This window comes from Bos grunniens, chromosome 20, assembly GCF_055505025.1.
Source record: "Bos grunniens cultivar Pamir isolate PY7600 chromosome 20, Bosgru_T2T1.0, whole genome shotgun sequence".
NCBI lineage: Eukaryota > Metazoa > Chordata > Mammalia > Artiodactyla > Bovidae > Bos > Bos grunniens.
In genome coordinates, this window is record NC_141184.1 from 58,323,461 (window position 1) to 58,346,905 (window position 23,445).

The following is a 23,445-nucleotide window of genomic DNA, read 5'->3' on the forward strand; positions in this document are numbered from 1 at the left end:
CCAGTTTATCGAGATTCTACTCTGTTGATAAATTTTGAATCTGTAAAGTGTACATTAATTATTAATATTGTTATGATTTTCTCCTTTGTAATTAATAGATTCTTTACAGTTAATGATTATTTGTTCATTTTCTAGGAATACAAGAGTTTCCAGAAAATATAAAAAATTGTAAAGTTTTGACAGTTGTGGAGGCCAGTGTAAATCCTATTTCCAAGTAAGTTCTTCTCTGTTGAATTATAGTATGTCAATAAAGCAACTATGATAAAGTAGAATACTACTTTCTACATTTTAATCAACAGTTAATATCAGTCTTAAATCTATACAAAATTTTAGTTTTAGATTAAAAAGGAGCCTTTTTAATACTCTTCCCAACCCCGTATATTACAAAGGTAAATTTGACATCCATACAGATAATGCAAGTGGTGTTCTCCAAGTCCTATGGTTAGTTAATGTCAAAAATGAGACTAGGATCTAGGCCTCCTTAGCTCAGTGTTACTTGTGCAATATAAGAATGTCTTCACTTGCACATCCAATGTGTGGCACACTCAAAATTTTGAAAATAAGAGAAACTGAAAAGTCAAAAAGCTAAAAACAAAAAAGGAAAAAGCTAGGTGATTGGTTGTATTATATACCAAAGGTCACACATATTCTTTTGTGATCATAATGGCTTGAAGCAGAATGCTTTCCTAGTAACAGAGCTGTTAAATTTTGAAAAAATAGAATGACAAAGCAAAAGATGAATATTGTAAAGCATAGCTTAGTATAGCTAAAATGAAAGTTGAAACCAGCTTTCTCATAATTACAGTAAATCCCCTACATATGAACGAGTTGCTTCTGAGAGCACATTCATAAGGCTAGTTTATTCATAAGTTAGCCTAGATACCCAATTAACACAATCAACTATACAGTACTATACTGTAATAGGTTTATAATACTTTCCACACATAAATACATAAAAAACAAACAAAATATACAGATAACATTTTTAATCTTACAGTATAGTACCTAGAAAAATACATCCTACCAGCTCCGTCACTGCTGCTTTTATGCTTGCTTCTGCACATCCTGGGCTTGAAATAAAGATACCATACTACTTCTGTACTAAATATCATACTCTTCAGGAAAGTACACAGAACCATACCAGTTGTAGAGGACGCATGCTTATGACAGTGTATTCCAGACACGTGAACTCTTAGGTTTGAACCTGCAGATGCATGTTCACATCTTTGAAAGCTCACAACTTCAAGGTTTGTATGTACAAACTTAAAAGGTTTTTCCAAACATAGACAAACATGTAAAGGCAAACATGTAAAGATGATGTTTTACCTTTACCTGAAAATACTATTCTAGCATCAAGTTCTAGATCTGTAATTTATTTTGTTAGCCAGAGGAAATAAAAGCAAAGTTATTTATAGGTTCTTATATGACCCTAAATGTCATTCAGCTTTTAATATTAGTTCTCATTTGGTCATTATAAAATTATATGATCTTTATTTGATTATTTAGGGACCACATATTGAAATGGAAAATAATTGAAACCAGTAGTTCTCAAATGGGGACAGTTTTGCTGTTAACAGTCATTTGGTAAATTCTGAAGACATTTTTTGGTTTACACAACTTGTGGTGGGCAGTGCTAGCTAGCTTCAAGCGATTTAGAGGTTTACACAACTTACGGTGGTGGAAAGTGCTAGCTTCAGGTGATTTAGAGGCTAAGGTGCTAATGCAGAAGACAGCCTCCTGGCAACACAAAACTATCCGGCCCTAAAAGTCAGCTGGAGAAGGCAATGGCACCCTACTCCAGTACTCTTGCCTGGCAAATCCCATGGACGGAGGAGCCTGGAAGGCTGCAGTCCATGGGGTCGCTGAGGGTCAGACACGACTGAGCAACTTCACTTTCATGCATTGGAGAAGGAAATGGCAACCCACTCCAGTGTTCTTGCCTGGAGAATCCCAGGGACGGGGGAGCCTGCTGGGCTGCCATCTATGGGGTCGTACGGAGTCCGACACAACTGAAGCGACTTAGCAGCAGCAGCAAAAGTCAGCTGGCTTACCAGGCAGCTCAGTGGTAAAGAATTCACCTGCCAGTGTGGGAGTTGCAGGTTCAATCCCTGGGTGGGGAAGATCCCCTGGAGATGGATATAGCAGCTCATTCCAGTTTTCTTGCCTGGGAAAATCCCATGGACAGAGGAGCCTGGCGGGCTGCAGTCCATGGGATTACAAGAATTGAACACGACTTAGCAACTAAGCAACAACAACAAAAGTCAATACTGTCAAAGTTTAGAATTCTTTATTTAGTCCTTTCAATTTATGTTAGATAAGGTGAGTTTCAAGAGTGCCTGCTGATGTCATAGTCATGTCCTAAATACATTTCTCTGTGTTGAGGTTCATTCATGGTTGACTGTTATGTGCAGATTTTATCTTACTGAGACAAATACTGCTTTACTTCCTTTTTACAAAATGATAAAGAAACAAACATTGAAGCTGTAAGTTATTATAAAAGGTAAATCTCAATTTGAGGATCACTCATAAAAGAGATAGCTGTTATCTGTTAAGAACATGTGTTGGTTAGACTGTTTCTTAGATTTTAATAGCTAAAATTCTGCATATGAATTAAATTTAAATCCTGGTTTATTTTATATAGGCTTCCTGATGGATTTTCTCAGCTGTTAAACTTAACCCAGTTATATCTGAATGATGCTTTCCTTGAGTTCTTGCCAGCTAATTTTGGCAGGTAAGTTATAGTTTCTTCTAAAACCTTCTCTTGTTAGCTGTTAACAAAACTTTTGCAAAGTTTACCAGACTACAGGTTGCTTTAGCAATACTGTTAATTACAGTTTCGTGGGCTCTTCTTTTGTAATTATTTCCAATCATTGTAGTTTTTATAGTTTCTTCAGCACTTGTTATTTTGACTTTAAATTTATTTTCCCAAATAAAAATAAGCAGTGAAAATTTAAAAGAAAAAAGTAGTTTAAGACTTGGTTTTAAAGTACATAAAAATAAGGAGTTTAAATTGGAATAATTTTTGTATATTTGAGATAGAATGCTTTATTCTCAGCACTTACATATTTTTAAAATGATCTAATTACTGGTTTATCTGTCTTCTTCACTGGAATCGAAGTTCTAGAGAAAAGAAAAATGTGTTTCTGGGATCCAGCCCATTGCTCCCTCCTTAAATTTGTGCTTCTTGCTGTATTATATTCCCTGAGTAATTTTTCTAATGAAAAGATGAATCAGTAAATGAACAGTAGGTATTAAATTATTATTGTGTTCAAATTAATTACTAGAGAAAGTGCTATCCAAATATGTGTTAATATGGCAATGTTCTTTTTTTTTCTTAAAGAGAGATATATCATATGGTCTCACTTAGATGTGAAATCTAAAATAACCACCGAAACCCCAACCTCATAAATACAGAGAAAAGATTGGTGTTTGCCAGAAGTGGAGTGGTGGGTAGAGATGGGCAGAATGAGTGAAGGTAGTCAAATGATACAAACCTCCAGTTTATAAAATAAATCATGGGGATGCAAAGTCCTGGTGATTATCATTAACCATACTATATTGTGTATTTGAAAGTTTCTTCAGAGAATACATCTTAAAAGTCATCTTAAGAAGAAACATTTTTTTTTTATATAATTAAGTATAGTGACAAATGTTAACTAGACTTGTTTTGGTAACCATTTCACAATGTAGTTGACCCTGAAACAATGCAGGGGTTAGGGGTGCCGATCCTCCCAACACCGTAGAACTCTGCATATAATTTACAGTTGGCCCTCCACAGCTATAGTTCCTTAGTATCCAGGGTTCCAAATCCATTAGATTCAACCAACCACAGATTGTGTGGTACCATAGTATTTACTGTTGGGAAAAAAATCTGTATATGAGTGGATTCACACAGTTGAAACCCATGTTTTTCAAGGGTTAACCGTGGGTTAACTTTAGCTCAAGTGGTTACTCCATCTTCTGATGCCATGTTCAACGATGTATATACAGACATCAAATCATTATGTTATATACCTGAAACCAACAAAATGTTGTTTGTTAATTGTACTTGAATAAAGTAAAAGAATTTGGGGCATTGTTGTAGCCCAGTGAACTGTGGGACCCACATTATAGTGCTTTATATTTTTATATACATACACATATATATGGATCTATGTACACACATATATACACATACACATATGTGTATGCTGGCATACACATACACATATGTGTATACATACATACATTTCATGTACTTGTTAGATTTCTGTGTCTGGCATTTGGACCACTTTTTTAAATTGAAATATATTTGGCATGTAACACTCTGTAAGTTTAAAGTATACACCCTGCTGACCTGATATGTTGTATATTTTAATATGGTTGCCACTTGCAGCATTAGCAAGCACTTCTGGACCAGTTCTTCTGCTCATTTATCCTCTAATTTTATTGGAACGTGCATCACTGAAGTGCCAGAGGATTTCTCCCTATCCATGTCCTGTTTTGTTTCTTTATTTTTCTCTCTCAGACCTAAACTATAGACTTAAATTATTGTTCTCTAATCTACTAATGACTAATAATTTGGGGGAGGATTTCATTAAAATGCACAAAGTTTATTAGGATTGACATTAGGGGACAGTTACTTTGGCTATGTTTAGAAATATTTATTGCAGCTTCTCCCCCATTAATTCTGAGGAGCAAAAATAGTATTTTCTGTCTTTGTATTTTTGTGTAATTTTTAACACTAAATTCTACACATTGTAATTACACAATGAATATTGGTTACTTTAAATCTTTAGAGGATGACATTAATTCATTAATTAAATTCTTCATCTTTGTCATAGATGCTTGATTTATTTTATTTATTTTGCAGATTAACTAAACTCCAAATATTAGAACTTAGAGAAAACCAGTTGAAAATGTTGCCAAAGTAAGTAAAGGTGTTATCTTTTCCAAAATTTAGTTTGGCATTTTAAATTCTTAGAGAAATATTAATTCTCTATTATCTAAAATATGAGTACAAATTATTTTAAAAGACTTACATTTGTGGTCATTGTATTTTAATTAGTGGTGTTCAATATAACAATCTATACATCTCTCAGTATTTCTTAGTGATTTCATAGCTTTCTAGAACTCAGTCTTATGCAACAAAAGTCAAAATAATAAGTATGTAAAGCTCACCTGAGTCCCAAATAAAGGTCCCCATTTCTATACTAGAGTTCTTTCTTAGTACTCCTTAAAGAGATCCATAAAGTCTTCTATGTGAAGTCTGATTAACTCTAGTTCTCAGAACTTGTATGGTTTTAGTCAGTTGTAAATTAGAAATGGAATGGAAGGCCCCCTACTGGTAAGCTAACATCAGGAGGAGATGACAGTCCAAGAGCAAAAAATAAAATGAAAATAGATCTACAGACTCAAAATGCACTGGTCTACATCCTTTATTGAAGATATGTCTTAAAACATCCTGATTCACTACTGTGTTTTTATAGTTTCAGTTCAGTTCAGTTCAGTCTCTCAGTTGTGTCCAACTCTTTGCGACCCCATGAATTGCAGCATGCCAGACCTCCCTGTCCATCACCAACTCCCAGAGTTCACTCAGACTCAGGTCCATTGAGTCACTGATGCCATCCAGCCATCTCATCCTCTGTCTTTCTCTTCTCCTCCTGCCCCCAATCCCTCCCAGCATCAGAGTCTTTTCCAATGAGTCAGCTCTTTGCATGAAGTGGCCAAAGTACTGGAGTTTCAGCTTTAGCATCATTCCTTCCAAAGAAATCCCAGGGCTGATCTCCTTCAGAATGGACTGGTTGGATCTCCTTGCAGTCCAAGGGACTCTCAAGAGTCTTCTCCAACACCACAATTCAAAAGCATCAATTCTTCATCGCTCAGCCTTCTTCACAGTCCAACTCTCACATCCATACACGACCACTTTTATAGTTTGCTGCTAAGTCACTTCAGTCTTGTCCGACTCTGTGCGACCCCATAGACGGAAGCCCACCAGGCTCCCCCGTCCCTGGGATTCTCCAGGCAAGAACATTGGAGTGGGTTGCCATTTCCTTCTCCAGTGCATGAAAGTGAAAAGTGAAAGTGAAGTTGCTCAGTTGTGCCCGACTCTTTGACTCTTTGCGACCCTATGGACTGCAGCCTACCAGGCTCCTCTGTCCGTGGGATTTTCCAGGCAAGAGTACTGGAGTGGGTTGCCATTTCCTTCTCCATTTTATAGTTTAGGCAGTGGCAAACTACAGACTGGTTAAGTTTGGCCCAGTGCCTATTTTTTCCTAAATAAATTTCATTAGAGTCGCATTCATTCATTCACTCACATGTTGTTTATAGCTGCTTTTGCTCTACTGTGGTAGAGTCAAGTAGCTGTGACAGAGACTATATGCAGAGCTTAAAATATCTAACCCTTACAGAAAACTTCCCAGTCTCCTGTTGCAATGTATTTGTCAAGTGTTGTCACCTCTTGATAGAAGCATCTCCCATTTTCCAGGAGTTCGTTGTTCTGTGTATTCAACTTTTGTAGCATCTTATTTATATCAGTTAAGATATTTACCACATTAGTCTAATTTTTAAAATACATTTTCCTCTCTTTCTACCTGGCTAGCATGTTCTCATGTGCACATGTACTTGGTCCTTCTTCTTCCCCACTCCAGCCCGTGAGTATAAATCTCTGAGGGCAAGAAGCGCACATGGTTTTGATTCCCAAAAGACTGAAATGATTACAGTGTATGTTGTTAGTTGTTAATATAAATTAAAATGAGAATTATCCTCATTAAAATTCAAAAAGGTTTGACTTTTTGGAGATTTGGTTTTGGCATTGATGAATCCTTAGCTCAGAATTTGACTGTTAAGAGATTTGAATAATCTGGGTATAAATTGTTTACTGAAATAGCTAAGCCTGCAGTTAATATGGTGTTTTTGATATCATAGGTAATTCACTTATTTTATCTCCTTATATTTTCATTTTAACCTCAGGTTGGACTCTCTCATGTATTTGCAAATGTAATTCTTTATTGCTTTTTTAAAGACATGATTACAATATTTGAGGCCTCACAGATTAAAAAGAGGCCATGGTTTTATGTGTCAGGAAAGTCATGTGCATCAGGTTATGTGAGTAGATCTTTTTATGATCAAAGATTTGAACAGTGAAAAAGCTATTTTAAATATATAGTTCAGTGAAATTTAATACCATGTTAATCCTGGAGGGCCCAGTACCAAAAACACAAATGATGTATATTTCCCCTCTGAGACAGGAGAAGAGAAGGTAAAAACGAGTTAAATACGAAGAAAGTTTAGAGATAAGCAGAAGGAAATTTGAGGGATGGTTGCTTTTACTTTCTCCTTGAAGTAGGAAGCTGGATCTTAAATGAAGTAGGACCAAATATGCCCATGTTAGCTACAGCAAGTTGAGATGGAGATGCTTTTAAAATTTTACAATGTATTTCATCTTTTTTATTACATATCTGTCATTTATGTTTTCCTAAATCAGTTTTAAAACTTAGATTTTTAAGGATGTTGTTTATAATTGAGTTTTCCAGTGTAAAGGTTTTTATACCCTTAAAAAAATAAAAATTACCCTTGTTGATATAAAGTGAATTGCTACATGTGAATTTTCTGTGTTATCATTATAACAATATTGAATTAAGAAAAATAAGACCATGTTTTCTTTTTTCAGTCTTACTCCCTCCGCACAGCTCTCTTTACCTTTCTCACATATGAACCTGGTGTAGTATTATGGATGTAGGAATTAGTCTCTAATCTTTCTTGAGAAAGATCCTGGAAACACCTTTTCACTTTGTAGTAAAGCAAATTGGAACTGAATTACAGGTTTTCTGGACAAAGACAGATATGAGTAAAGAAAGTCAAATTTTTATATTTCATAGAACCTGAAAATAGGCACTCAGAGAATCAAAGTTAAAGCAACTTTGAGAAAAATTGGTACTGGGAGATGAATTAAATTAAAGGAGTGTTGATGAAATGGCATATTTAAAATGAAAGGGTTTGGGAAAATTAGCTTTCTGTAATATTAGGTGAGTAACATAATAATTGGGCTTCCCAGGTGGCGCTAGTGGTAAAGAACCTGCCTGCCATGCAGGTAGACATAAGAGACCCAGGTTCGGTCCCTGGGCCGGGAAGATACCCTGAAGAAGGAAATGGCAACCCATTCCAATATTCTTGCCTGGAGAATCCCATGGACAGAGGAGCCTGGTGGGCTGCAGTCCATGGGGTCGCACAGAGTGGGACACAACTGAAGCGACTTAGCACACATGCACAACATAATAAATTACTTTACAATTATTATATGCTTTTTTTTTTCACTAAAAAACCAGGGAGATTTAAGCTGATTTTATTTTACTTTCTATTACTAATTTGTTGAATGTCAAGAGAAGATAGAAATAATATGTGTTCTTATGTCATAATTTAAGGAGCCTGTTGGTTTTTAATGATGTTAATTTTCCAGTTAACACATTGATAATATTGATGATATGATGATTCTATTTTGCCATATGCAAAAAAGATTTAATATAGTTCCTAAGGAGTTCCCTAGTGTGGTCTGTTGGTTAGGATTCAGCACTTTTACTGCTGTGTTCAGGGTTCAGTCACTAGTCGGGGAACCTCCCCCAGGCCACGTGGGATGGTGTGCCCTCCGATTTTTTTTTAATTTAATGTAGTTCCTTATCTGGGTACCTGGTAGCAATCTATTAAATAATAGGTTTTTCTAAAAATAATAATTTTAGAGTATAAATATATTTGAATTAATAGTTCACTTTAAGAAGCGCCTTTATTGAAGGAATATAAAATACAACTTAGTTTATTTCATCATGAAATCAGTTTGTATATTCAAGTTTCTGTAATGGCAGAGAACTGTTGGTATTGAGTTGAAAGTTTAAAAATGGTATATTGTAGCTTTAATTTAAAATAAATACAGTCTCCTAATTATATTTTTGATTCATACAAAACGTTGTTGTGAATTGTATTGAATTTAATTTGAAAGTGTGGAGAACAATGTAATATTTACTGTTCTTGGAATTTTCAGTTAATTATCTTAAAGTTTTTTACAAATACACCATCAGTCTTGAAAAATGGTAGTAATTAATATGAAGCTACCTAACAATCTAATCATTAGTTGATTTATACTATCTAAGAAGTTATTCTGTGAAAAAGACAAAAAATGCAAAGTGAATTACTGGTATTCTGGTCTGTGTAATTACTGCAATTACATCTTAAGAATATAAATAACCTGGGATTTCCCTGATGGCTCAGTGTTTTAAGACTCCACACGTCCAATGCAGGGGGCGCAGGCTCAATCCCTGGTTGGGGAACTAAGATCCCACATACTGTGTGGCATGGCCAAAAAGTAAAATAAAAAAGGATAGAAATAACCTGGAGAGAAGCCAAAATCAGAGAATAATTAATAACTTATTTCATTTTTATTTAGAAATTAAATGTGACTTGTTTCTTAGAAAATCATTATTTTTGTTTCGTCAACATTTGAAAGTCTATATGTTATTAGGTAATACATAAGAATATTTTACAAGTTTCCTTTTAATTGTTTTTTTTTTTTGTATACTTAATACCTTATTACTCCATTGTGCATAGAACAATGAATAGACTGACCCAGCTGGAAAGACTGGACTTGGGAAGTAATGAATTCACAGAAGTGGTAAGTTCTCACCAACCTTACTATCCATAAGTCATTCATTTGATCAAGAAAAAATGTGAAAATTAAGGTATTTATTTCTTTGCATTTTTAAAGTATAAAATCAGATAAAGATACACACATATTTTGGAGAGACAAGATATAAAAATTTTTGACAGGATAATTGAACAGATAACATCTAATAGGAGTGAGGGTAAAAATGTAAAATTAATGAGAAGTCCATGGAAAAGGTAATTAATAGTTTTGGGCACAGAAAGTAGAAATTCTGAAAGATTATAAGGGAATAGCTTTCATCAGACTAGAATGCATCAGGAAAATAACTTGAGTCAAAAATAACTTCATGGGAATATTGCTTAGGAATTTATTCAGTAGTAGCATACTTCTCTATAATTTTACTTAATAGCTAAAAGAAAAAACATTGAATGAAACAGCTGTTATTTTCGAGTTGGTAATGAGACCTCTGGATTGCGTTTTTGCTTTGTTTTCAAAGTAGTATGATGCTGAATCGAAAAGAATATAAGCAATTTGTTGTCTTCAGTCATTGCTCCAAGAGAACTCAGATAATAAGCTAGATATTTGTTTTTTGAAGAGAAGCTCCTTAACTTGAAAAATCATCATTGAAATTTTTACACTGTTTACAAGTTTTTTTTTTTTTTAATTGTTGCAAGTTTCAAGTGATAGTCACAAACAAGAGTTTCTCAGCACTGTTGCTGCATAATTGTCCTGTGGAAATTGTATTAGCTCAGTAGCTTTTCAGCTGAAGTCACTGGAGGAGCATGGTGGTTTTGGGTATCTCATATTTTTTCTAAAATAGTCTTTCATATTCTGTATTTTAATTGAAGCTGGTATATGATGAATCTTACTGTGTTTTGTAGATGTTTTACTCTTTTTAAAAAAAATGCATATTCTGTGCTTCGTAAATTATCTGTTACATATTTTCTCAGTATTTGTCTTTACATGTATGAATCTATTGCCATATTAACTATTTTAAGTTTCTAAATTGCTGTTAATTTTATAAATCAGAGCAGAATTAAAAATCATTAAATTTTGGACCATTTCCTTCTTCCAGTATTACACATTTTTAAAAAAATTACTTTACGGTTGTAACAGGTAATGCACAAAAGGGGCTTCCTAGGTGGCTCAGTAGTAAAGAATCTGCCAGTGCCGGAGACGCGAGTTCAATTCCTGGGGTGGGAACATCCCCTGGAGAAGTAAATGGCAACCCACTCCAGTATTCTTGCCTGGGAAACCCATGGACAGAGGAGCTTGGCAGGCTACAGTCCATAGGGTCGCAAAGAGTCAGATACAACTGAGCATACACATGCAAAGCACAAAGAGACTTTTTTAATCCAAGTTACACCTAGAATTCTTACTTATATGTTAATAGTAAACCTGAGTGACATGCCTTGTATGTGTTACTCGTGTTATAGTGATGAGATATGATGACACCTCAATGCCATCATAATGTCAATGATTGGACACAGGTTTGTGGGTTAATGGAAATATCTTTAAAGGATTCATTCAGAAGAGCCTCCAAGGGTGAATAACCTAAGGGTAAATTTTGCCTGAATACCAAGTCCATTAAATCACTTTAATTTTTTGGTCCTCAACACAAAACAGTATTCTATGTAATTACTAGAAGCTTAAAATAACACAGTAGGTTTGTTATGCCTTGGTTTACATACTTTTCCTTATGATTGGGTTTTTAAGATGTAGCTTGCCTTCTTTTTTCCTCCCTCTTAGTCATCAGGGAATAGCTTTTCTTTAAGATTTCCTAAAATTCTACATCTTTTTGTGGATAATGATTGAGAGTATACTTTTATTGTATTCTTGAAAGTAATGGATCTTATTAATTGTGTAAATACTTTAACCTGTTATATAATCAAAAGCTTAATTTATACAATCTGCTATTATGGAATGTCTTTAGTAATATTTGTGTAATAACTATAACACAGTGGAAAGACTTGAGTTTTGGCTCTGCTTTTTTCCCCCTCGTAATTTAAAAAAATGTCTTTAAAACTGAAAGTTATTATTAGAAATACCCAGGGGAGCTTCTTTTGCCAAATAAATATATTCAAATAAATTAATGTATCTCCTCCTCCACTTTCATTTAAACAGCCTGAAGTACTTGAGCAGCTAAGTGGATTGAAAGAATTTTGGATGGATGGTAATAGACTGACTTTTATTCCAGGGGTGTGTATATCAAATTTTAAAGACTTTGCTTATTGCTGTCTGTCCTTTGCATTTTTACGAATTATACATTTTAAGTACGTTTAATCAGTTTAAAATGATTATTCTTAATACTGTTAAATAGAAGCAAATTACATTTTTTTATTGTCAATACTTTTTTTTTTAACAATGTTGTGTTTTAGGTGTACAGTAAAGTGAATCAGTTATAAATATTCATATATCCACTCTTTTTTAGACTCATTTCCCACATAGATCATTATTGAGTAGAGTTGCCTGTGCTATACAGTAGGTCCTTATTAGTTACATGTTTTATATATAGTAGTGTGTATATGTCAATCCACATCTCCAGATTTATCCCTTGACCCCTTTCCCCCGGTAACCATAAGTTTGTTTTCTACATGTGTAACTCTATTTCTGTTCTGTAAATAGGCTCATTAGTACCATCTTTTTTTTTAGATACCACATACTAGTGATATCATATGATATATGTCTTTCTCTGTCTAACTTACTTCACTCATTGTGACAGTATCTAGGTTCACCCACGTTGCTGCAAATGACATTATTTCTTTCTTTTTGATTGCTGAGTAATATTCCATTGTATATATGTACAACGTCTTTATCCATTGCTCTGTTGGTAGACATTTAGGTTGCTTCCATGTCTTGGCCATCGTAAATAGTGCAGTAAAGTTTGGGGTGTATGTATCTTTTTGAATTGTGGTTTTCTCCAGATATATGCCCAGGAGTGGGATTGCTGGATCTATTGTAGTTCTATATTTAGTTTTTGAAGGAACCTCCTTAGTGTTCTCCATAATGGTTGTACCAATTTACATTTCCATCAGCAGTGTATGAGGTCTCCCTTTTCTCCATGCCTTTTCCAGCATATATTATATATAGATTTTTTATTTATAGATTTTTAATGATGGCCATTCTGACTATATGTGAAGTGATACCTCATTGTAATTTTCATTTTCATTTCTCTGATAATTAATGATGTCAAGCATCTTTTCATATGCCTTATAACTATCTGTATGACTTCTTTGGAGGAATGTCTATTTAAATCTTCCACGCATTTTTCGATTCGGTTTGTCAACACATTTCTTGATTAAAATTTTTATATTTCTATAATAAATTTTTGTAAAACACAGTTGACTTGTGTACAACTCAGGGATTAGGAGCACCAACCCTTTACACAGTGGAAAAAATCTGTGTAATTTATAGTCAGCTTTCCCTATTTGAAATTCCTTCATAACAAGGATTCGTCCTCAGGGTCTGATGTTCTGCATCCACAGATTGAACCAACTACAATGGAGTACTGTAGTATTTACTGTTGAAAAAAATCCATGTGTAAATGGGTCTGTGAAGTTCTGTGTTGTTCAAGGGTCAACTTTAAGTCTCTTTCTAATGTCATGGAGTATGTCCTTCCCAGGGGTTGCAGTTGACTTTGTATCCTGTTTCATTTTGCCCAGGGAATTGTTGAAATAGGCTATTTTCCATGTAGTTTCTTAGCAGCTGACATTGTGTTTATTCTCAGACCTAAAGCCATATGAATCCCCATATGTACTAACTCCCTTGCAAATGATGGGCAGCTAAATTCCCAAAGAAAATTATGTACTTGTCACTCTGCTAGGCTAAAATAGTAGGAGCTTTTAGCTTTTACTGATTGTATCACTAATGGCATTAAAAATTATGAACCTATCATATAAACATTTAATTATAAATTATAATTTGTGACTAAGTTTCTTATCTAAACTTTTCACAAACTGCTATTGACAGAGTCCTTAAATTTCCTTTTTTTTAAACTTACAGTTTATTGGTAGTTTGAAACAGCTCACATATTTGGATATTTCTAAAAATAATATTGAGATGGTTGAAGAAGGAATTTCAGGATGTGAAAACCTTCAAGATCTCCTGTTATCAAGCAATTCACTTCAACAACTGCCGGAGACTATTGGTTTGTACTGATTTCTAATTCATGTGATTAAAATTTGCTAGTATACAATCTGAGAAACTTATTGCCATTGCTTGATTCAAAGCTTCCATATATCAAATTTTATTTATAAGATAGTTTCTTAAGTCACAGATCCTATTTGAATTTTTCCTGTTGTGATCAGTTACTCAGTTTACTCTTTTGTTGACATTACTGTTTTTCTTTAAGGAAATGTCATTTTTGTCACTGTAATAAAGTTTGAATCCTTTAAAAGATTACCCAAATTCGCTTTAACTCTTGATTATGGCCCTTACCTAGTAACTTTTTCCTATCTTAACTTCATTTTAGACTTACAAGAAGACAGCTGTATGAGCAAAATCCTTTGAAAATTATACGGTTGACCCTTCAGCAATGATGGTGGTTAGGGGGCCAACCTTCTGCAGTGGGAAAATCTTATATAATTTATAGATGTACTTTTGTATTCACATTTATTTCCTCCCTATCCATGGTTCTGCCTCTGTGTATTCAACCAACTGTGGGTCATGCAGTACTCTAGTAGTAAATTGAAAAGTTCACATACATGTAAGTGGATCCATACACTTCAAAACCTGTGTTGTTCAAGGGTCAACTGTATTTATATAGTTACTTATCTGGTGGTGCATCAAGGGAGTTGAATTATCTTATCAATACCCAAAAACTTACATATTGGCATCTCCATGATGTTTGAATATAAAAATCAGAAATATTTTTACATATTTTTCAATTGAATTACATAATTGTTATAGCTCAGGTTGTGTTTTGCAAATTCTCCTATAATTTTTCCAATGCTTTTTATTTTAAATTAAACCTCATTTTTATTGTCTTAGTATTTAGTATACTTACAGTATGTAGAATAGCTTGTTATACTCTTAAGAAAAAACTACCTTTGGACTACCACTTCTTTAATCCTTTGATACCATAAGTTTGTGCTGTGTATCTTCACTGTGATGGCACAGAATTGTTTCAAGGAGCATGGCTACAACAGTGAGCAAAGGAGACAAAAAGGACATACTCTTATGAAGCTTACATTTTAGTGAGGCCTAAATGGATAAATATATACTAATGTTAAGAGGTAATATGTATGTGAAACTTGTAAATACAGGGTAAGGGCATGGAGAGATGGTAGGGTTGGGGTGGTGTCTCTATGAGATAGCTTGGCTTTTTAAAAGTTCTTTATGATACATGTCAAATGTAATATGTGCTCACTTGACTGTTGATTGACTTCTAGTTCAAGATGAAAAATTGTTTATTATTTCTTCCCTTAATAGGTTCATTGAAGAATGTAACAACTCTTAAAATAGATGAAAATCAGTTAATGTATCTACCAGACTCTATAGGAGGGTAAGATTTTTGTGTATTAAAAGAACTAGAAGATTTTTCTTTCAGTTCAGCATCCTATATAATTTTTCAGATAATTATTAACATCAATAGGAGATTCTAAAAACATTTAAATAAGCAGTTGGCTGCAGGTTGGATTTATTTATAATCAAGATAGGCCAGTTTTTCTACAGGTGAACTTTAGCTTAGTAGAAATAGATTTTTTTCTAGGTTTGTTAAAGTCAAGTTCAAATGGTCATATGTTCTTGAGTTTTGGATTATATACAGGAAATTTTTTGTTAAATTATGTGTTTTCTTTTTTAATTAAAGATTAGTATCAATAGAAGAACTGGATTGTAGCTTCAATGAACTTGAAGCTTTGCCTTCATCTATTGGGCAGCTTACTAATATAAGAACCTTTGCTGCGGATCATAATTACTTACAACAGTTACCCCCAGAGGTACTGTATTTAAATTTTATTTTGAATTTTTATTTTTTCTAATTATTAATTATAGGTGTCCAGTGTGGTTTTCTTTAGTTTCTTTCAGAGATAATTATGTAACTAAGTTATGTATTTTCTGGATAATAATTAGTTATATTGATTTGCTAATACTTTTGTTCATATGTGAAAGTTAATAATTGAAAAGGAAAAATGTAATTACTTTTATACATGAGAAGAGTATTTTTATTACTTTTGAAAATGATACTTTAGTTACATTTATTAAGCAGTATGCTAAAGTTTTAATCCATAATTCTCTGTTTCTCTTTCAGATTGGAAGTTGGAAAAATATAACTGTGCTATTTCTCCATTCTAATAAACTTGAGACACTTCCAGAGGAAATGGGTGATATGCAAAAATTAAAAGTCATCAATTTGAGTGACAATAGGTTTGTAACAGTGTAATTCACCATTTGGCTTATAGAAGACATCTATTGGATGAAATTAAAGTTCCATTATATGTGATAGAAAATCTAATACATGTTTTTCTTTGCATATATAGTCTTGGGTTTTGTGTAGAATTTTTATTTGAAAGAACAATTTTACCTGATATTAATTATGATACAGTGGTTGTTTTGGTTTATTTTATGTTTACTTTTGCTGTATAGTCTTAATTATCTTCTTATGATAGCCATTTTTATTCCTAAAGTCAGATTTTTGCTCTAATACAGCTGTTGAACAAAGCAGCTTTTAATCTTACCTACTCCTTGTATTAATCTGGGCAGACGTGTGATTAGACACCCACTCAAATAATTTGGACAACACAGCCAAGGTACAAAGCAAATAGATCACTAGGGATGCTAAATTGAAGCAATGGTTAAGAACAAATGTCTATAATTTTTTCTGGTGTAAAGAGACTAATAGTGATAAAAGAATATTTGTAGAGCATTTTTACATTTTGTTTTTGTTGTATCTTAAAAGTATTCAAAATAATCCTAATAATAAAACAGGTATTCCCATTTTATGGAGGGAAAAAAATTAAGACTCAGATTTAAGGTGATTCACATTGCTTATAAAATAGAGCTTTTAGTGTAAATTTGGTTTTCTGACTAGGGTATTCAGACTGTTCACACCTTCCTCCTTTTAAATTGTTAATTATAGCTATGCAGTGTGGTTTCAAACTAAATCCCTTTTAAAATTAAATTCTTTCAGCTCATACTTTATAACCTAAAACTAGAGCCCTAAGTTCCAACACCTTGAGTTTCAGAGACCTAGATTCCCTAGGTTCCTTTGAAATTAGGCATAGAAGAATAAACATAAGATGGAAAATTTAAATAGTCATTTTGTTTTAAATAGGGTCCTGTTTCAAGTTAGCATTGTACTAAGTATCTGTTACTTAATTTTCACTCATTATAATGTTAAAATAGTCTTGAGTATGAAAGTGCTGGCTCACAGTGAAATAATTAAAGAGTACAATATTTATAACATAACAAACTCTTGTTAAGAGTGGTTCCTGTAACAATTTGTTCTCTCTAGCAAATAAAACATCCAAAGCAATTTTATGAAATATTGTTTGTTTAATTTGTCCTTGCCTTTGCATTAAAGTATGGATAGTTGCTAGATTTCCCTAGGTAATTTTTTTGAGGTTATTAAATTATCCAATTTTCCCCCCAACCAAATTGATTCAACAGAAGATTTGTATTTTTAAAATTAATTCTTATAAAACTGGATAGTATTATGTCTTATGTCCTGTTCAAAGACCTATAATTGATTTTCTCCTGAATTAAATATTTTTCTCCTATTTTCATATGCAATAACATAACATTATTTAGAAGACCATTAGATCCAGTTCTCATTTTAACATTTCTCATTTTTAAAGTTTAATTTTCGTTTGCATTTTTTTCCCACAGATTAAAAAATTTGCCCTTTAGCTTTACAAAGCTACAGCAATTGACTGCTATGTGGCTCTCAGATAATCAGGTAGGCATTCTGATTTTGTAAATTGATTATGCATTCTAATTTATTTAGGACTATTTAAGAGTAGTTCTAATCTGATACACATGTAAAAACATACAGATACAGATCATTTTTGTGAAATATGTGTAGATTCATGAAGTCCTTTTTGGCCTGACTTTTCCTAAATTTGTAAAAGAATACATTAGGACAAAATCTTCCCTAAGTTTTTAATGTTTTCATAGAGACTCTCTGTGGTTTATATCTGTATACATTTGATAATTTAAATTATGTTTCTAATCAAACACTTTGACAAACCTTAGAGAGGTATTTCTAAGGAATTAAGAGTTGTTCCTTGAAATTTTCTTTGGCAGACATTTATTAAAAGCTTATAGTAGGATGTGAACGACTCTGGGAGCCAGTTAGACTGATGAAGCAGATAGAATCTTCTTAGGTTCTCATTGAGTTCACATTCTCATGGGAGACACCCGAGATAAATTAATAACTAAGTAATAATGTTTCAGAACTACAGAGAAAGAGTTTGCTAGGCATCGGAACAGTAGCAGGGTTGGAGTAAATATACTATTTTAAATTGAGTGATTTAGGAAATACCTGTCTGAAGAAGGGAACAGTAGAGCGGTTTCTCAAATGAAATTAAGAGCGAGCCATGATGTGAGTTGGGTGAGGGGTGCATTTAAAGAATACTAAGAATAAAGATCCCAATATTGGAATGAGCTCAGTGTGACTGAGGAACAGATGAAAGCCCAGAGGACTGGAATGTAATAAGCAAGGGAGAAAACATATACAATTAGATCCGGAGAGGAAAACTGAGAGTAGATCACCTAGGACCTTGTAGGCCATGCTAATCCCTTGGGGTTTTACTCTGAGGTAGAAAGAAATATTGGAGAAGGCAATGGCAAACCACTCCAGTACTCTTGCCTGGAAAATCCCATGGACGGAGGAGCCTGGTAGGCTGTAGTCCATGTGGTCGCTAGGAATCAGACACGACTGAGCGACTTCACTTTCACTTTTCACTTTTTATGCATTGGAGAAGGAAATGGCAACCCACTCCAATGTTCTTGCCTGGAGAATCTCAGGGATGGGGGGGCCTGGTGGGCTGCCATCTCTGGGGTCGCACAGAGTCGGACATGACTGAAGCGACTTAGCAGCAGCAGCAGCAGAAAGAAATCTGTTGAAGTATTTCATTCTAGGAAATAATGAGATATGATTTACATTTTTAAAAGATCGTTCTGGCTGCTTTGTGAAGAATGGACTGTGGGTGCTGAGGGTGAGGGTGGGATATTCTGTATTGGAAGCAAAAGTTAAGTAAGAAAGCTGTTGCAGTTAGTTTAGAAGGACATGTTGCTGGATTTCACCTAATACGATAGGAGTGGAGATTGTGAGGAGAGCTTTGATTTGGGATGCATTTTTAAGAAAGCTATCGCCAGAGGGACTTACTGATGGACTAAATATGGAACTTCAGAGAAAGAACTGAAACAAGTATGACTTTTAGGTTTTTAACCTCAGGAAGTACAATATTGGAGTTGCCATTTTCTGAGATAGGAAAGATGGGAGAGGAGTAAGTTTGGGGATAAAGTTAATAGTTTGATTTTATGAACGTCAAGTCTTTAGTTGAGTATCTATAATTGCAACTCAGGTATTGGCTGGAGATAAAATTTGGGAGTCAGCATTGTGCAAAGGGAATTTTATACCATGGAAGTACATTCAGTTACTAGAAAAGATAGAGAAGAAGGTCAAACATTGAACTCAGGAATGAAAAGGGGATCCCAGAAAGAAAATAAAAAGCAGCAGCCAACAAGAGAATGTGTTATCTAGAGAGACATATGAAGAAAGTACTTCAGGAAAGATGAACTAAGTCAGGTGTTTTTGATGAATTAGGTATATGAGGACTGCTAATTGGCCATTGGGTTTATTAAGATAGATGTAGTTATTGATGTTGAAGAGTAATAGTTTTAGTGGAATGGTGAGGGTTAAAGTTTGATTTAAGTGTATTATAGTGCATGGAAAGAAAGAAGGCTGGGGCAATGAACATATCTTAGTAGCCTAGCTAAGTTTCATTGTGTAGACTGTTGTTAAGCTTGTTTTAATGGATAAGAAATCTCTTGTATAATGTCACCATAATAATGGATTGTAGGTCCTGAACAAAAAGAAAAGAATAAGGACTACCTCATCTGTAATTATGAGGAAACCATTTTTTCTGTATCTATTCTCAAGTATTTCTTACTAGTAAATGTTTTTAAACAAAACAGAATATAAAATTTACTGATCCATTTAATAAGTTAATGCTTAGTGTCTGAGCAATACTTTATGATTTATCTAAAGCTGTGTTTTCCCATGGAAGGCTTAGATACACAAGTCTCATATGATAGTCCTAAATTCCATCATCAAATTTGCTTGGGAGACATGTTATATCCCTCTTTTGGATTATGTTAGCAACCCTGATGTGTTCTGATAGTAAAGAAACCCTCTTGTCTATATTTCAGAATTCTCTAAACTTCCTAACTAAGAAACCCTTTCCCCCAACTCTTAATAATATCTTAAAAACCTTAAGTTGATATTGTTCCACATTTATGAATCAGTCTGTATATCTATTTGTTCTATGAATTAGAAAAAGAAGTATTAAAATGATACTTTTGTTTTCATTAGAACTTGAACACAAGTGATTACTACATCTATTAAATGTGTCAGTTCATGTATATATACATGTGTGTGTATATATGTATATCTCTTTTACTTGAATATTTACATTTTAAGTCTGATATGAAGTTTAGCTGCTGGACTCACAAAATGTTTAAACATCTGCTGGGCTCTGGCTCAAGTACCTATTACAACAATATGAATGAGACATGGCTCTTGGTCTTGAGGGCTCTGAACTGTTAGTATATTAGAACTGCTATGGATAAATTGTGCCAGATGACTTATTAAGGTGAAATTAATAGCATAGCGTGTGTACAGTGTTCTCTCATTCACCTCTTCTTGCACCTCATTTGTAAATTACTTTTAAAATTATGATATGGGGCTTTGTTTTCCTTAGTCTAGCAAAGTAATAAATAGTAAAACATATGTGATGTGGCTATAAAACCTCCCTTACAGTATGAGGTAGTCATTTCCATGTAAAAGGTTGAAATGTAGGGGAGAAAAATATGTGAAAGTTGTTTGATTATAAATTATGAAAATAAATTGCTTCTGGACATTTCACTGACCATGAAGAAAATAAACCTATAGGCAGTACATGCAGTAACATAATCTTTCATAAGTCTCTGCTGCTGCTGCTGCTGCTAAGTTGCTTCAGTCGTGTCCGACTCTGTGCGACCCCATAGACAGCAACCCACCAGGCTCCCCCGTCCCTGGGATTCTCCAGGCAAGAACACTGGAGTGGGTTGCCATTTCCGTCCCCAATGCGTGAAAGTGAAGTTGCTCAGTTGTGTCCGACCTCAGCGACCCCATGGACTGCAGCCTTCCAGGTTCCTCCATCCATGGGATTTTCCAGGCAAGAGTACTGGAGTGGGGTGCCATTGCCTTCTCCGTCATAAGTCTCTAGAAGGTCCAAACAAAACAGTTGATCGTTCATCCCTCATTCATTTTGTCATTCTTATTCAGGAACCATTTATTGAACAACTACTCTGTGCCAGGCAAACTAAGATGGGCCAAATAAGGGTATTAAGAAAGTTGTTTTAATACAGTATGGTAAAAGACTTGATAGGCTTCAGGATCAGAGAAGGGGCACGTCACTTGGGGATATAAAGGCCAGTTTCCCAGAGGAGGAAATGCCTGCTGTGCCTAAAAGAGGAATAAATCTTCTCAAGAGAGTAATAGTGTTAAACGACGAAAGAGGAAGAGTGTTCTGGTTAGAAGGGATATCAGCAGCCTAAGCACTTATTAGTAAAGCAGTGTGATCAGTGTCTCTACAAGTGGTTTTATGACTAGAGCATAACCTGTAAGGTGGAAGAGTTGGACATGAGGCCCCAGAGGTAGACACAGACCAGGTCATGGAGGATCTTATATGCCATACAAAGGAACTTGCATTATGTATCAAGGATGACAAACAGATTTTTTAAATTTTACGTGTCAACTTTGATAAATTATAATTTTTAAAAGGATTCTAAAGCCATATTTAGGCTCAGAGGAAAATTGTTGTGCTTAGGTTCAGTGTAATTTATTGGCTTTACTAGGACACTTGATAGTGAAAAGGTCCTCTATGATAATTGTCAGAATGAATAGTAAGTGTAAAAATAGGAATGTCCCAGGCAAATTGAATGTTTGATCATTATAGTTAAAATCAATTATTCATATATGTAATCAGTTTAAGAGAAGTGATCCTAGGATACACGCCACACTACTATAGGAGATAAAGAACCTGTGTAACATACAGGCAGGCAAGTGGCATGGTCAGATGGATCTATTAGAAAGGCTTTGGGGTCTGCATTATGGAAGATGGATTTAGCAGGGGTTATGCAGTGGGAAGGCCTACTGAAGGCCATTGCCATACTCAGGTCAACAGAAAATGTTGGCTGAAGTAAAGCGGTGATGACAGAGCCAGTGAAAAGACTGTATTTAGGACATAACTTTAAACATCACATCAATAGAATGTGTGGAAAATGCATGTATGTGAGAAGAAAAGGAGTAAAGGCAAACATCAGCCTCAGAGGTATACCCTGAGTGACTAGGTGGATACTGATTCCATAACGGAGAACCACAAGAGAAGGAAATATGTTTATATAAAGGTATTAAGTTCTAGTTAGGTTTATTGGGTTTGAAGTACCTTTGGTATATTGAGTTGACACTCAGAACAATTCGAGTGACCCTGAACCAATACCATGACCACCACCTGCCACCTTGTTTTAAACTAAGGTTTCTGTGCTCTTGGTTTCTCCATTCTTTTAATTTTTAACCTCCAAGGATTTCTTAAAATTTCTCTTGAAGACCTAATTTCTTTTTTCACAGTACTGCTATGTATTTATTCCTTTTATTTGTAAGATTTATAGAAGACTTGTAGCATAAGAAGAGATATCAGCCCATCATCTTAATCACTTTTTCTTGGGAGTGGTTTCATAGCTTTTTATTATTTTCTCAAAGGGGATTGTTGTCAAATTATTTTTTTAATGTTGCTGCTGCTGCTAAGTCACTTCAGTCGTGTCCGACTCTGTGAGACCCCATAGACGGCAGTCCACCAGGCTCCTCTGTCCCTGGGATTCTCCAGGCAAAAATACTGGAGTGGGTTGCCGTTTCCTTCTCTTTTTAATGTTAGGGATGGATTAATCCTGTGGAATACTAACATTTAAGTGGCAAACAGGTTACTAGGCTTTGAAGGAGTGGCTATAGAGGTAGAAAGAGAACTATATGACAGTGTTTTTTAAGATAAGGATGAAACAGCTGGCCTGAAGAAAGGAGTTGCAACAGGATAAATGCTAATGAGAGATTAGTTCAAATGAAGTCTGAAAAACATCAGTTATATTTTGGCAAGTCATACCTATCTTGCCAACTTACCTTGGCTATAGCTAATGCAGTTTTAGAAGTATATGTCAAATACCAGATTGAAGTAGTTTAAGGAATAAATAAATGACTGAATGGAAATCTATGGTTATTGATTAGTCTTTTAAGAAGGTTGGATAAGAAAGAAAAGGAATAGAACAGAAAGAAATTGGTAACTAGGGGCAAGGTAAGAGAGCATGTTTATTAGTTGTTGGAAAGAGGCTCTATGGAGATTGGGATTAAGGATATTAGAGAGTGATGGATAACTGGAGTGGAAGCTGATGGAATCAAAAGCTCTGGCAAGTATTCTTAAATTCTTGAAGGGATCTTGGGTGTGAAGTTTGTGAGAGGAAGGGCTAAAAATGTACGTGGTAAAATTCTTAGAATGTAACATTTTCCAAACTCTTAGCAGTTCTTGAATCCTATTTTCATTAAAAATTGTTTTCAAAGA

At 34.4% G+C, this 23,445-nt stretch overlaps 1 protein-coding gene across 9 annotated transcripts in view; it reads left to right on the forward strand.

The window, feature by feature from the left end:
* ERBIN (erbb2 interacting protein) overlaps positions 1-23,445 on the forward strand; it is a 129,730-nt gene that overhangs the window by 67,805 nt on the left and 38,480 nt on the right. For all 9 annotated transcript variants that reach the window (XM_086361991.1, XM_086361992.1, XM_086361993.1 and 6 more), the window contains exons 5-14: positions 136-214; positions 2,642-2,731; positions 4,853-4,909; positions 9,577-9,640; positions 11,756-11,830; positions 13,634-13,778; positions 15,062-15,134; positions 15,441-15,570; positions 15,882-15,997; positions 17,459-17,528. In XM_086361991.1, the coding sequence (XP_086218117.1) occupies positions 136-214; positions 2,642-2,731; positions 4,853-4,909; positions 9,577-9,640; positions 11,756-11,830; positions 13,634-13,778; positions 15,062-15,134; positions 15,441-15,570; positions 15,882-15,997; positions 17,459-17,528 (899 nt within the window). The remainder of the gene's footprint in view (positions 1-135; positions 215-2,641; positions 2,732-4,852; positions 4,910-9,576; positions 9,641-11,755; positions 11,831-13,633; positions 13,779-15,061; positions 15,135-15,440; positions 15,571-15,881; positions 15,998-17,458; positions 17,529-23,445) is intronic.